Raw genomic sequence first — 12,598 nt, 5'->3', positions numbered from 1 at the left:
TTCTGTGCTGTATGACTCTTTGTGGCAGAGTAAGGAAATGAGTGAGACACCTTTCTCAAAAAATTGCCAAGAGCACAATAGACTGAATGTTTATCATCCCTGTAGGGTTTTTCCATTCTGTAATTCACAGTTAAGACCATAAGACATAGGAGCTGAAGTAGGCCAGTCTGTCTATCAGGTCTGCTCTGCCATTCAATCATGGGCTGATCCAATTCTTCCAGTCATCCCAAATCCCCTGCCTTCTCCCTATACCCTTTGATGCCCTGGCTAATCAAGAACCTATCTATCTCGGCCTTAAATGCACCCACTAACTGGGCCTCCACAGCCACTCGTGACAACAAATTCCACAGATTTACCACCCTCTGACTAAAGTAATTTCTCTGCATCTTTGTTCTAAATGGACATCCTTCAATCCTGAAGTTGTGCACTCTTGTCCTAGACTCCCCTCCCATAAGAAATAACTTTGTCATATCTAATCTGTTCAGGCCTTTTAACATTCAGAATGTTTCTATGAGATTCCCCCTCATTCTCCTGAACTCCAGGGAATACAACCCAAGAGCTGCCAGACATTCCTCATACAGTAACCCTTTCATTCATGGAATTATTCTCATGAATCTTCTCTGAACCCTCTCCAATGTCAGTATATCCTCTCTAAGATAAGGAGCCCAAAACTACACACAATACTCCAAGTGTGGTCTCACGAGTGCCAGATAGAGCCTCAACATCACATCCCTGCTCTTATATTCTATACCTCAAGAAATGAATGCCAACATTGCATTTGCCTTCTTCACCACCGACTCAACCTGGAGGTTAACCTTTAGGGTATCCTGCACAAGGACTCCCAAGACCTTTTGCATCTCTGCATTTTGAATTCTCTCTCCATCTAAATAATAGTCTGCCCGTTTATTTCTTCCACCAAAGTGCATGACCATACACTTTCCAACATTGTACTTCATTTGCCACTTCTTTGCTCATTCCCCTAAACTATCTAAGTCTCTCTGCAGGCTCTCTGTTTCCTCAACACTACTCGCTCCTCCACCTATCTTTGTATCATCAGCAAATTTAGCCACTTACCCATTGGTCCCATAGTCCAAATCATTGACATACATTGTAAAAAGCAGCGGTCTGAAAACCAACCCCTGTGGAACTCCATTGGTAACTGGCAGCCAGCCAGAATTTTATTCCCTTTATTCCCACTGTCTGCTTTTTGCCAATCAACTAATGCTCCACCTATGCTAGTAATCTCCCTGTAATTCTATGGGCCCTTATCTTGCTAAGCAGCCTCCTGTGCGGCACCTTGTCAAAGGCTTTCTGAAAATCTAAGTACACCACATCCGCTGCATCTTCTTTGTCTATCCTGCTCGTAATTTCTTCAAAAAATTGCAGTAGGTTAGTCAGGCAGGATTTTCCTTTCAGGAAACCATGCTGGCTTTGGTCTATCTTGTCACATGCCTTCATGTATTCCGTAGTGTCAACCCTAACAATCGATTCCAAAAACTTTCCAACCACTGATGTCAGGCTAACAGGTCTATAGTTTCCTTTCTGCTGCCTCCCACCCTTCTTAAATAGTGGAGTAACATTTGCAATTTTCCAGTCATCTGGTACAATGCCAGAATCTATTGATTCCTGAAAGAACATTGTTAATGCAGCCATAATCTCTCCAGTACTTCCTTCAGAACCCAAGGGTGCATTCCATCAGGTCCAGGAGATTTATCCACCCTCAGGCCATTAAGCTTCCTGAGCACCTTCTCAGTCGTAATTTTCACTGCACATACTTCACTTCCCTGACACTATCGAATGTCTGGTATACTGCAGATGTCTTCCACTGTGAAGACTGATGCAAAGTATGCATTCAGTTCCTCTGCCATCTCTGTCTCCCATTACAAAATCTCCAACGTCATTTTCTATTGGTCCTATATCTATCCTCAACTCTCCTTTACCCTTTATATACTTAAAAAACCTTTTAGTATCTTTTTAAATATTAGTCGCCAGCTTCCTTTCATAATTCATCTTTTCTTTCCTAATGACCTTCTTAGTTTCCTTCTGCAAGTTTTTAAAAGCTTCCCAATCTCTATCTTTAGATAGAGATCTATATAGTTTTTGGCTTCCTTTTATGCTCTCTCTTTTGCTTTTACTTTTGTTCTGACTTCATTTGTCAGCCATGGTAGTGTCCTACTTCCATTTGAACATTTCTTCTTATTTGGAATATATCTGTCTTATGTTTCCCTCATTTTTCACAGAAACTCCAGCCATTTCTGCTCTGCTGCCCTTCTTGTTAGTGTCCCTTTCCAGTCAATCTTGGCCAGTTCCCCTCTCATGCCATTGTAATTTCCTTTATTCCACTGAAATACCGACACATTGGAATTTAGGTTCTCTATTCTCAAATTTCAAAGTGAACTGGATCATATTGTGATCACTGCTCCCCAAAAGTTCCTTAACCTTAAGCTCTCTTATCACCTCTGGATCATTGCACAACACCCAATCCCGCACACCTGATCTCCTAGTGAGCTTAACAACAAGCTGTTCTAAAAAGCCATCCCTTAGACAATCTACAAATTCTCTCTCGAGGTCCAGTACTGGCCTGGTTTTCCCAATCCACTTTCATGTTAAAATCCCCAACAATTATCATGACATTGCCCTTCTGACATGCTTTTTCTGACTCTTGCTGTAATTTATAATCCACATCCTGGCTGCTGTTTGGAGGCCTGTATACAACTGCCATTAGGGTCCTTTTACCCTTGTCATTTCTTAACTCAACCCATAGAGGCTCTACACCTTCCGATCCTATGTCATACCTTTGTAATGATTTAATATTATTTCTTATACACAGGGCCACACCACCCCCTCTGCCTACTAACCTATCTTTCCAAAACACCGTATATCCTTGGATGTTCAGCTCCCAATGGCAGCCATCCTTCAGCCAAGTTTCAGAGATGGCCACAACTTCATACTTGCCAATCTGTACCTGAATTTCAAGATTATCCATTTTATTTCTTATGCTGCATGCATTCAAATATAATACTTTTAGTCCAGTATTTGTTGCTTTCTGTTTTAACTGATCCGTGCTTCTATTGCTCATGACTCATCCCATTGGCTGTGATTATGCCTCCTGCCTGTCCTTTCTATCATCTCTGTTGCACACTATCTTTGATTTATTTCTGTTTTCCCCTTCCTTAACCCTATCACTCCAGTTCCCATCCCCCTGCCAAATTAGTTTAAACCCTCCCCAACAGTGCTATTAAACCTGCTTGCCGGGATATTGGACCCCTTTGGGTTCAGGTGTAACCCCTCTTTTTTGTACAGGTTGCACCTCCCCCAGAATAGGCCCCAATGATCCAGGAACCCGAAGCCCTGTCCCCTACATCAGTCTTGCAGCCACGCATTAATATGCCTGATCGTGCTATTCTTGCACTCGTTAGCACGTTGCACAGGCAGCAATCTTGAGATTACTATCCTGGAGGTCCTGCTGTTCCAGCTTCCTACCCAATTTCCTGAATTCTCTCTTCAGGACCTCCTCCCTTTCTCTACCTATGTCATTGGTACCAACGTATACCAAGTCTTCTGGCTGTTCACCCTCTCCCTTCAAAATACTCTGCACCCGATCCGAGACATCCCGTACCCTGGCACCTGGGAGGTAACACACCATGTGGGTATCTCTTATCAGGCTGACAACAGTCTGTTCAGCTCATATGAAATCCTCTATAATTACCGCATTCCCCATCATCTTCTCGCCCCTCTGCACCATGGAACCAGGCTCAGTGCCAGAGATCTGATCGCTGTGGTTGTCCTCTGTCAGGTCACCCCCGCCCCCAACATCATCCAAAACGAGATAACAGTTACTGAGGGGGATGGCCACAGGGGTGCTCTCTACTAACTGAGCTCTTCCCTTTCCCTCCCTGCCCGTCACCCACTTATCTAACTACTGAAGCCTCCTTGTAGCTCCTATCTATCTCCTGCTCACTTTCCCTAATAAGCTATAGGTCATCAAGCCGCAGCTCCACATCCCTAACATGGCCTTTTAGGAGCTGCATCTCGGTGCACCTGGTGCAGATGTGGTCATCTGGGAGACTTGAAGAATCCCAGGATTCCACATCTGACACCCAGAGCAAAGTACTAACCCTACAGACATGCTCTCTATTCCTCAAAAAATGCAAGGAAAAAACAAAGTCCACTTATACACTTACCTTACTGAAGCCCGAATGAGCCAAAGCCCTACCACTTCGCATCAGACCACTCCGTTGATGACCATTCCGCTAGGCAGTGTCTCCCTTTTATACCTGAACCTTCCCTGCTCTGCAACTCACGATTGGTGCTCCGGTTATAGCCAAGCTCCTGTGAAGCTTTCATCTTTTAAACTTTTCTCCCGGACCTGTGCGCTGTTTCCTCTCTCGTAGCTCTCCTAACGCACGACTGATGCGCCGGTTATAGCCAAGTTGCTCATGATTTGCTGGACTTAACTATCCATTCACAAAAACTATCCATGGGCTGTTAGTAGGAAGGAACTACAGTTAATAGACGGGCCAAACTCACGACAAAGAATGATCTTGAGTTTGTCTTGAGTTAATCCTACGGATTAACTCTGTGATATAGATATCATCTGTATTTTATCCACAAGAAGATAGTTTAGGAAGAGAAATAATTTGTTTGCATCCATGTGCCAAAATAATATGAAGCATTTCCAGACAATTTGCTAAAAAATTTAAGGGCTGTGCAAAGGAATTTTAATTCAAAGTTATCCTTAGAGAGGCCATTCCTTGAAGATTTTATTCAATAAGATGGTACTTACTGTAGGTCACAGCTGAAATGTTGAAGGACATTGAGTCAGATAAATGTAAATCCACTTCTAGCTCTTTAATATTTAGCAAGCAGCAAGGTGACAAGACAGGAGAGATGTTGGTGAGATGAGGATGAGTTTCACAAGCACTTGTGAAGTCTAAAAGGAAAGCAGTACCTGAATTGTCCCAGCGTTCGGCTGCAGACAATGGTCAGGGAGTAAAGCTGCGTACTTTCTTGAGCATCGGATGTAGGAGGTGAGGATGATAGTTTCACAGGTTATTTGATAATATGATACACAGTCTTCATCTAGTCATATATTTCTGGATATCTGATTATGGAAATTTTATCCTTACTTTATGACAACAAAGTAATTCAATATATACTCCAGGCTTCCTTAATACTTCCTGTATTATGCTCTTTGTCACCAAAGTCAAAACAGCTAAATGTCAATACGGGGACAAAGTCCAGACACATCTCTGTGTTAACAACACATACAGCATGTGCCAAGATCTGCACACCATTTTAGATTTCATAGGGAAACGCATCCTTTCTCCTGGATGAGCTAAATCTTTTTTATGCTCGTTCCGAAGTCGTTAACACTGAGCCCCTGAGGAGACTGGCTGAGGCAACCTGCACCTTGTCCTCTCTGAGGCTGAGGTATGTAGATTATTCTAATGTGTCAACAGCCACAAGGCACTGGGACCGGACGGCATCCCAGGGTGAGTACTCAGGATGTGTGCGGTACAACTGGCAGGTGTGTTTCCAGAGATTTTTAATCTCTCCCTCTCCCAGTGTAGAGTGCATTCCTGCTTCAAATCATCCACCATTGTCCCTGTACCTAAGAAGATCAAGGTAACTTGTCTGAACGACTGGCATCCTGTTGCACTCACCTCAATAATAAGCAAATGCTTTGAGAGGCTGGTCAAAGAATACATCTGCAGCATGCTACCACCCACACTGGACCCCTACAATTCACCTACCAACACAACCAATCGACAGATAACGTAATAGCCACAGCTTTTCACACTGTCCTTACACATCTGGAGAAGAAGGATGCTTATGTGAGAATGCTGTTCTTGGAGTACAGTTCAGCATTCAGCACCATAATTCCTCCCAGGCTCACCAAGAAGCTCAGCTGGATCCAAGACTTCCTGTCAGATTGCTGTCAGGTGATAAGATTGGGCCCCTCTGACCCTCTACACAGGAGCCCCCCAGTTCTGTGTCCCGAGTGCCCTCCTCTACTCCCCATGTGCCCATGACTGTGTTGTCACGTACAGCGCCAATCTGCTGATCACATTTGCAGATGACACGACATTCATAGGCCATTTCCAGCAATGATGAGGCAGCCTACAGAGGAGAAGTCAATGCCCTGACAGTAGTGCAAAAAAAACCAACTTCTCCCTCATTGTTGAAAAAACAAAGGAGTTGATCATGGATTGTAATCTGTAGGACTGTAGGAGGAACAGAGACAGGCTAGCCCCTATTGACATCAGCGGGTCTGTATTTGAGAAGGTCAGTAGTTTCCAGTTTCTCAGTAGCCATATCACCGAGGACCTCACCAGGACTGTACATAGTGGCTATGTGGTGAAAAAAGCACAACAGCGCCTCTTCCACCTCAGATGACTGAAGAAGTTCAGCATGAGTCTCCAAATTCTCAGGACTTTCTTCAAGAGCATCTTGACTGGCTGTGTTACTGCCTGGTAGGGAAGCTGTACTACCCTCAATCACAGGGCACTTCAGAGAGTGGTGCAGACAGCCCAGTGCATCTATGGATGTGAACTTTCCTCTTCAGGACATTTACAGCAGCAGGTGCGTAAAAAGTGCTCAGAAGATCAACGGGGACTCCAGCCACCCCAGCCACAAACTGTTTTAGCTACTACTGTCAGGTAAACGATATTGCAGCATCCAGGCCAGGACCAACAGGCCCTGGGACAAATTCTTTCTGTCACCAGATTCACCAGGCCATCAGATTTATCAATACACATTGATCTGATTGCATATCTGACTGCATCAATCTGATTGTGTATCTGACTGTACATTGATCTGATTGTGTATCTGACTGTACATGTATACAAAACAATTATGTATACAATCTTAGTGTTTGGTAATATCCTTCCACATACCTCCTCTTTATTGCTTTTACATTGCAACATAAAGATTTTTACTCCCTTGGATGTAAGAAATAAAAAAATTTTTAAAAACCTTAAAACTCAGGAGACATGTCAGGAAGCACTTATTCACATCCTGTGGAAGAAATGTTTTCTCTAAACAGTTGTAAAAATACATAATGAAAATGGCCCAAATTAAGATGTATAGATTTCTTAAAGCAAATTGTATTAAGTGCAAATGTAGCAATGCCAGTTAAGTTGTAGATCAGATGGTGAAACGGATTGACCTGTTCACTCTGAGTCCCTGTAATGTGACTTCCTTTATTACATCCAGTTAGCAGTCAGCTGGCTTCTCTTGTTGATTCTGACTAGGATGTGCTGCTGCTCAGTCAGTTCATACGATCAGATGGAGGGATGCTACCACGCCGTGTCACGGGACTCTGCTTCGAAGAGCATAAAAAGATTGAAGCCTGTGTGAAGATGGCTCACCGATCTGGTAAGTCCGCTCTTTTGATGTGAGTGCTTGAATTGGATGTTGAGTGTTAGTTTGCTTTTTTGTTGGCAATTATGTGGATTTCCTTTGTAGCCTTTGTTCAGATCTATATCTTCTCCTGATTTTTCCCATACCTACCTCGTGGATTGCTGCTTTTTTGTTATTTCAGCTTCTGCACACCACAGCACAGTTTATGCACCTTGTGACTATGGTACTGCACCTTCAGTTTGTTTCTCAGGCTAGTGATCAATGTTGTTGGTTTTTTTGGATTGTGCTTAGCTTCAATCTGGGCTCTTCCCAGTAGAGAGGGAGTGGATATTGGAGCCTCATCTAGCCATGTACTTGCCAGTCAGTCCTTGGTGTGAAAAAGTTGTGTGTAGGCCTCCGTTAGTCTCGATAGACCATGGATTTGCGCCTTGGAAAGTTTCCAGGGCGCAAGCCTGGGCAAGGTTTTTTTTTTGGAAGACCGGCAGTTGCCCAAGCTGCAAGTCTCCCCTCTCCACGCCACCGATGTTGTCCAAGGGAAGGGCATTAGGACCCATACAGCTTGGCACCGGTGTTGTTGCAGAGCAATGTGTGGTTAAGTGCCTTGCTCAAGGACATACACGCGGCCTCAGCCAAGGCTTTAACTAGCGACCTTCAGATCACTAGACAAACGCATTAACCACTTGGCCAGTTGTATTTGCCGGTAGTTATGTAAGTAGGGAGAAGCAACAACTTGGATTTTAAAAATAAGGGCCATTTTTTTCTGGAGTGTTACCTATCCCACTGGTGTTAACGTTTGACCATTCTACAGAATAAGATATTCCAACACTTAGAGTGGAGAGCTCTGATTGGCAGAGATGTCTTCAAGTTTAGCAATGGATTCACTAAGTTGAAAACTAGACATCCATGCCCATAGACAAGAATGAATACATAAAGAAATTGTTTGATGCAAGGATATGTCAGTTTGGGGAAAATTGGCATTAAGAAAAAAAAGCAGGTACTTAAAGTCTGAAGGTTGGTTGTGCTGTCCACATTAAGTGGAGAAATAACATTCAATGAATTTTGTAAAGAAAAACTTGAAAACATCTACAGAGCTTATCCTGTACTTTTTTTTGTTCCAGTCTAACACTTGTAGGAATCTATCTGAAAAATCTGCATCATATTAGTAGTTGACAGTTGATAGATTCTTCTGAAAATTTTTTATTAATTAATTTTTGAGGATTCTGGCATTGCTAGCAAGGCCATAACTTTTTGTGCATCCCTAATTACCTTTGGACAGATTGGTAGTAATGGGATGAACTTCTGTTCAGGATTTAAATCCAAACACGTTGATGGAAAATAGATGCAATTATAAGGGAAGATGGTGCTTAACTTGGCAAGTCAGCCTAACAGTGTTGGTGTTTCTATGCACTGAATAGCATTGCCAGTGGTGGTTGAGGTCATTGGTTGGGTATTGTTGTTGGAGTTGACTTGGTGAAAATACGAAATCATGCGGGTTGGTAGTAGGATAACTCTTCCAATGCAGGGGTATTGAAATCTAAAGGGCATAGAGTAGGGGTAAGTTGTTTCAAGGGGCATTTGATGTATTCCAGAGTACCTCAGTGGGACTTTTGACAATGTTCCACATAGGTCATCCAGTGCACTGGATGCATCAACTAAAAAACAGGATCCAACTGGAAATGTTCTTACCTGACCATTAACTATTTACTCTCATTCACTCCTTCAGTAGGAGTGGGGGTATGAATTGTAAGTTAATGGATAACATAAAAATTAGTGTGGTAGCGAGGAACGTTGTATAGAACTACAGAAGGATATAGGTCAGACAGAAAATTGGGCTGTAGTTGGCAGATAGAATTTAATTCTGACAATATTGAGGTGATATTAGGGTACAAACAGAGGGTCATTTGGGGTTCAAGTCCATAACTCCCTTAAAGTAGCAACACAGGTGGATAGGGTGTTACAGCATGTTTGCTTCATACATCAGTCACAAATGTTATGTTGCAACTATACAGACACTGGTTAGACCACAGTGGGATAATTGTGCCTGGTTCGGCTCATCATACTACAGAAGGCTGTGGTAACACTAGAATGAGTGTAGAAGCGATTCACAAGAATTTTGTCTCGAATGAAGGGATTTAATTATAGGGTGAGATCGGACAGGATAGAGTGTGGGATGATGTTGGGGACCTTAGGTAGGTTTATAAAATTATGAGGGGCATGGGCATGGTAGCGATAGTCACAGTCATTTTCCCAGAGTAGAGGAGAGTAAAACCAGTGACACAGATTTAAGTCAATTTAAGTCAGATTTAGATTTAAGTCAATGCTAGGGTAAGTGTTTCACACAGAGGATGGTGGGTATATGGAACAAGTTGCCAGATGATACCATTGCACTGTTTAAAAGACATTTGAGATAGGCTCATGTATAGGAACAGTTTGAAGGATTATGGAAGATAGGATTCGTGTAGATGAGTGTCTTAGGGTGTTCAAGTGGGACTGAAAAGCCTTTTTATGTGCTGTATTATTTAATGAACTTGGTAGAATGAACTGTTAACCGCATCATATCATGTCAGCGTCATGCTGTGAGCAAAATATGGCACCACTTGGGTAGGCATGTTGCTGGCATAGTGAGCACTTCTCCAGCCTAACAGAACAAACAAAGGACTTGGCTTTGACTTGATGTGGTAATAAACAAAGACTTTTGGATCACAATGTGCTGTTCATAAAACTGTACCGTGCATACTTGCAGTACAGAAGGTAATTTCTTGATTCTCTTCTGTAAGCATAAAGCACGTCTCATTCATACCTTTCTCAAAAGACAATTGGTGTAGCTCTGAAAACCTGTGGCTGTGGTTACGTGGGCAACAATGCGGGCAAACAATATTGTCTGCCAGGGTCATGATAAAGGGCACTTAAATTTAAAGTACTTCCAAAAGTATGTTTTTACTTCAGAACAAAGCAGGTGTACGTGCACACTCTTGTCCTCTTCTATTTCGTTAATATTGTTATTGCCTAGTTACGTGAGCCTCAGCATGTACTTCAATTTAAAGAGCAATTGAAGTCATTACCTGCTGCACGTTCAGAAGTTATTTTTACCCAATAGGTCCCCCTGGCCGAGCATTTCTGATTCCAGACGAGGCCTGTCATATGGCAGCCCATACACAAATTGCAGTGTGTTTCATCAGCATATTTGTGGCTGCTAAGATTTTGTTCTGTTACATACAAGAGACTGGAAACAATGTCTTAGGGAAGCTGTAATACATGGTCTGCATTGTCTGTTGGCATTTTCCCATCAAAGGAAGTGGAGAGCTGGAGTAAAGTGCTTCAAATTCATAACATAATTTGGAATGGATGGATGGAGGGATACTGATGAAGTACTTATCCTTGACTTTTTTATAGAGATGAATATGCTGCGACTAGCTTTTGAAAGAAAGAGAACTAGGAACAGGACCAGAAGGAATGCAGCAAAGGTTCAACAGACTGATTCCTGGGAAAGCAGGACTAACAGATGAGTAAAGAACGGATTGAACACAATTTGGAAGAATAAGAGATCTCTGAGGAAGGAGTGGGGAGCCCCCCCCCCCCCCCCGAGCGTACTCCAGTCTTGACCCATCTTTGATTTCAGTAACTCGCTCCCATGCTCCTTATTGCCTTTTCATGTATAGAAAACTGTCTTCTTTTTAAATACATTCTGTGACTTGACTCCTTCAGCCTTTAATGGAAGAGAATTCCATAGTGTCACAATAGGCTCATTGAGTATGGACGCATTATTTCAGTCCTAAATGTTTTATCCTGTACCTTGAGACTATAACCTCATTTTAGATCACCTACCACCTCTCCAATTCTTCCCCAGCCAGAGGAAGCAGTCTGCCTGAATCCAGCATGTCAACCCCTTTCAAAAGTCTGTATGTTTCAATGAGATCACTTATTCTTTCAAACTCTGTTCTATCCACTCTCTGCTCATTTGACAGTCCTGCTCCCCTGGAATCAGTCTATTGAACTTCTGTTGCATTCCTTTTATGGCAAGTATGTTCAAAGTAAGTTTATTAACTATATATATGTATGTATGTCACCATATACAACCCCGAGACTTGTTTTCTTGTGGGCATACTCAGTGAATCCAAGGAGCTTAATGGAATCAAATTAATGACCGCACCCAACAGGGTGGACAACCAGCGTGCAAAAGACAACAAATTGTGCAAACACTAAAGAAAAATAAAGAATAATAATAATTAGCGTAGATTCCGTACTACAGAGCGCACCTGATTAAAAGCCGCAGACTCTAATTTTAGAAAGAAAATCAATTTTGTACTTGTACAAGCCACACTGGATTTTAAGCCGCAGGTGTCCCACGTTGTAATATGAGATATTTACACAGAAAGATATTACACGTGAGGATTTTTTAACTTTTAATTAAATCCGTATGGTAACATAAACAAATACATATTGCAAATGCTTTTTTTCGAACCGTGCCTGTAACACGGCTACTTTTAAATATACATACGTATTGGTAACACACAAATTACGTTGCGTATACTTTTTTACTGAACAGTGCACGAACAACATTCCAATATCTCCTAACGACTGGTAAAAAAATATATATACTGCAGCCTACCAGGAAAAGTTATTGATCGCCTTTAACTTAAAAGCAGCGTTTTCGCTCGGGTCTAATGCGCTCCCCCCCCCCCACCTTTCCGTTTATCGCAAACCGGTATTTTTCCACAAGACGCGGCGAAACCGGATGTGACGTCATAGCATCCCGGGATGTAGTACAGAAAACAAATATACTTAAAACACTTCTAACTTTAACTAGAAAATACTAACAAATGAATTACTAAGCGAAAATATTATAAACTAAATAACTGCCATAAAGGCAGCACAATGCTTTTCTTCGAGTGTTTTCCATGTTGATGAGGGTGAGAACAAATGACTGATTTACAATAATTTAATTGTGAAAGTGCGCTTGATTTATCGTACAATTTCATTGGACCTCTGTGAACTACTCATCAATTTTATTGGTCTACTGTTACGAGACAAAATGTTTTTGGCGGCATGAAAAAAAACATGCATTAGCCGCACCGTAGTAAAGGCCGCAGTGTTCAAAGCTGTTCAAAGCGTGGGAAAAAAGTAGCGGCTTATAATCCGGCATCTACGGTAATAAATAAGCAATAAATATGGAGAACATGAGATGAAGAGTCCTTGAAAGTGAGTTCAGAGGTTGTGGGAACAGTTCACTGAT

At 42.2% G+C, this 12,598-nt stretch overlaps 1 protein-coding gene across 1 annotated transcript in view; it reads left to right on the top strand.

Annotated features, from left to right (window-relative positions):
* The window catches only part of mrps18a (mitochondrial ribosomal protein S18A), a 119,405-nt gene that overhangs the window by 27,093 nt on the left and 79,714 nt on the right, over window positions 1–12,598 (top strand). Inside the window, exon 4 of the mRNA XM_073056081.1 lies at window positions 7,257–7,380. Coding sequence (XP_072912182.1) covers window positions 7,257–7,380 — 124 coding nt within the window. The remainder of the gene's footprint in view (window positions 1–7,256; window positions 7,381–12,598) is intronic.

Source organism: Hemitrygon akajei, chromosome 9 (assembly GCF_048418815.1).
Source record: "Hemitrygon akajei chromosome 9, sHemAka1.3, whole genome shotgun sequence".
Classification (NCBI taxonomy): Eukaryota; Metazoa; Chordata; class Chondrichthyes; order Myliobatiformes; family Dasyatidae; genus Hemitrygon; species Hemitrygon akajei.
Note: the sequence above shows the minus strand (reverse complement) of the source record. Positions and strands in the feature narration are given on the sequence as shown.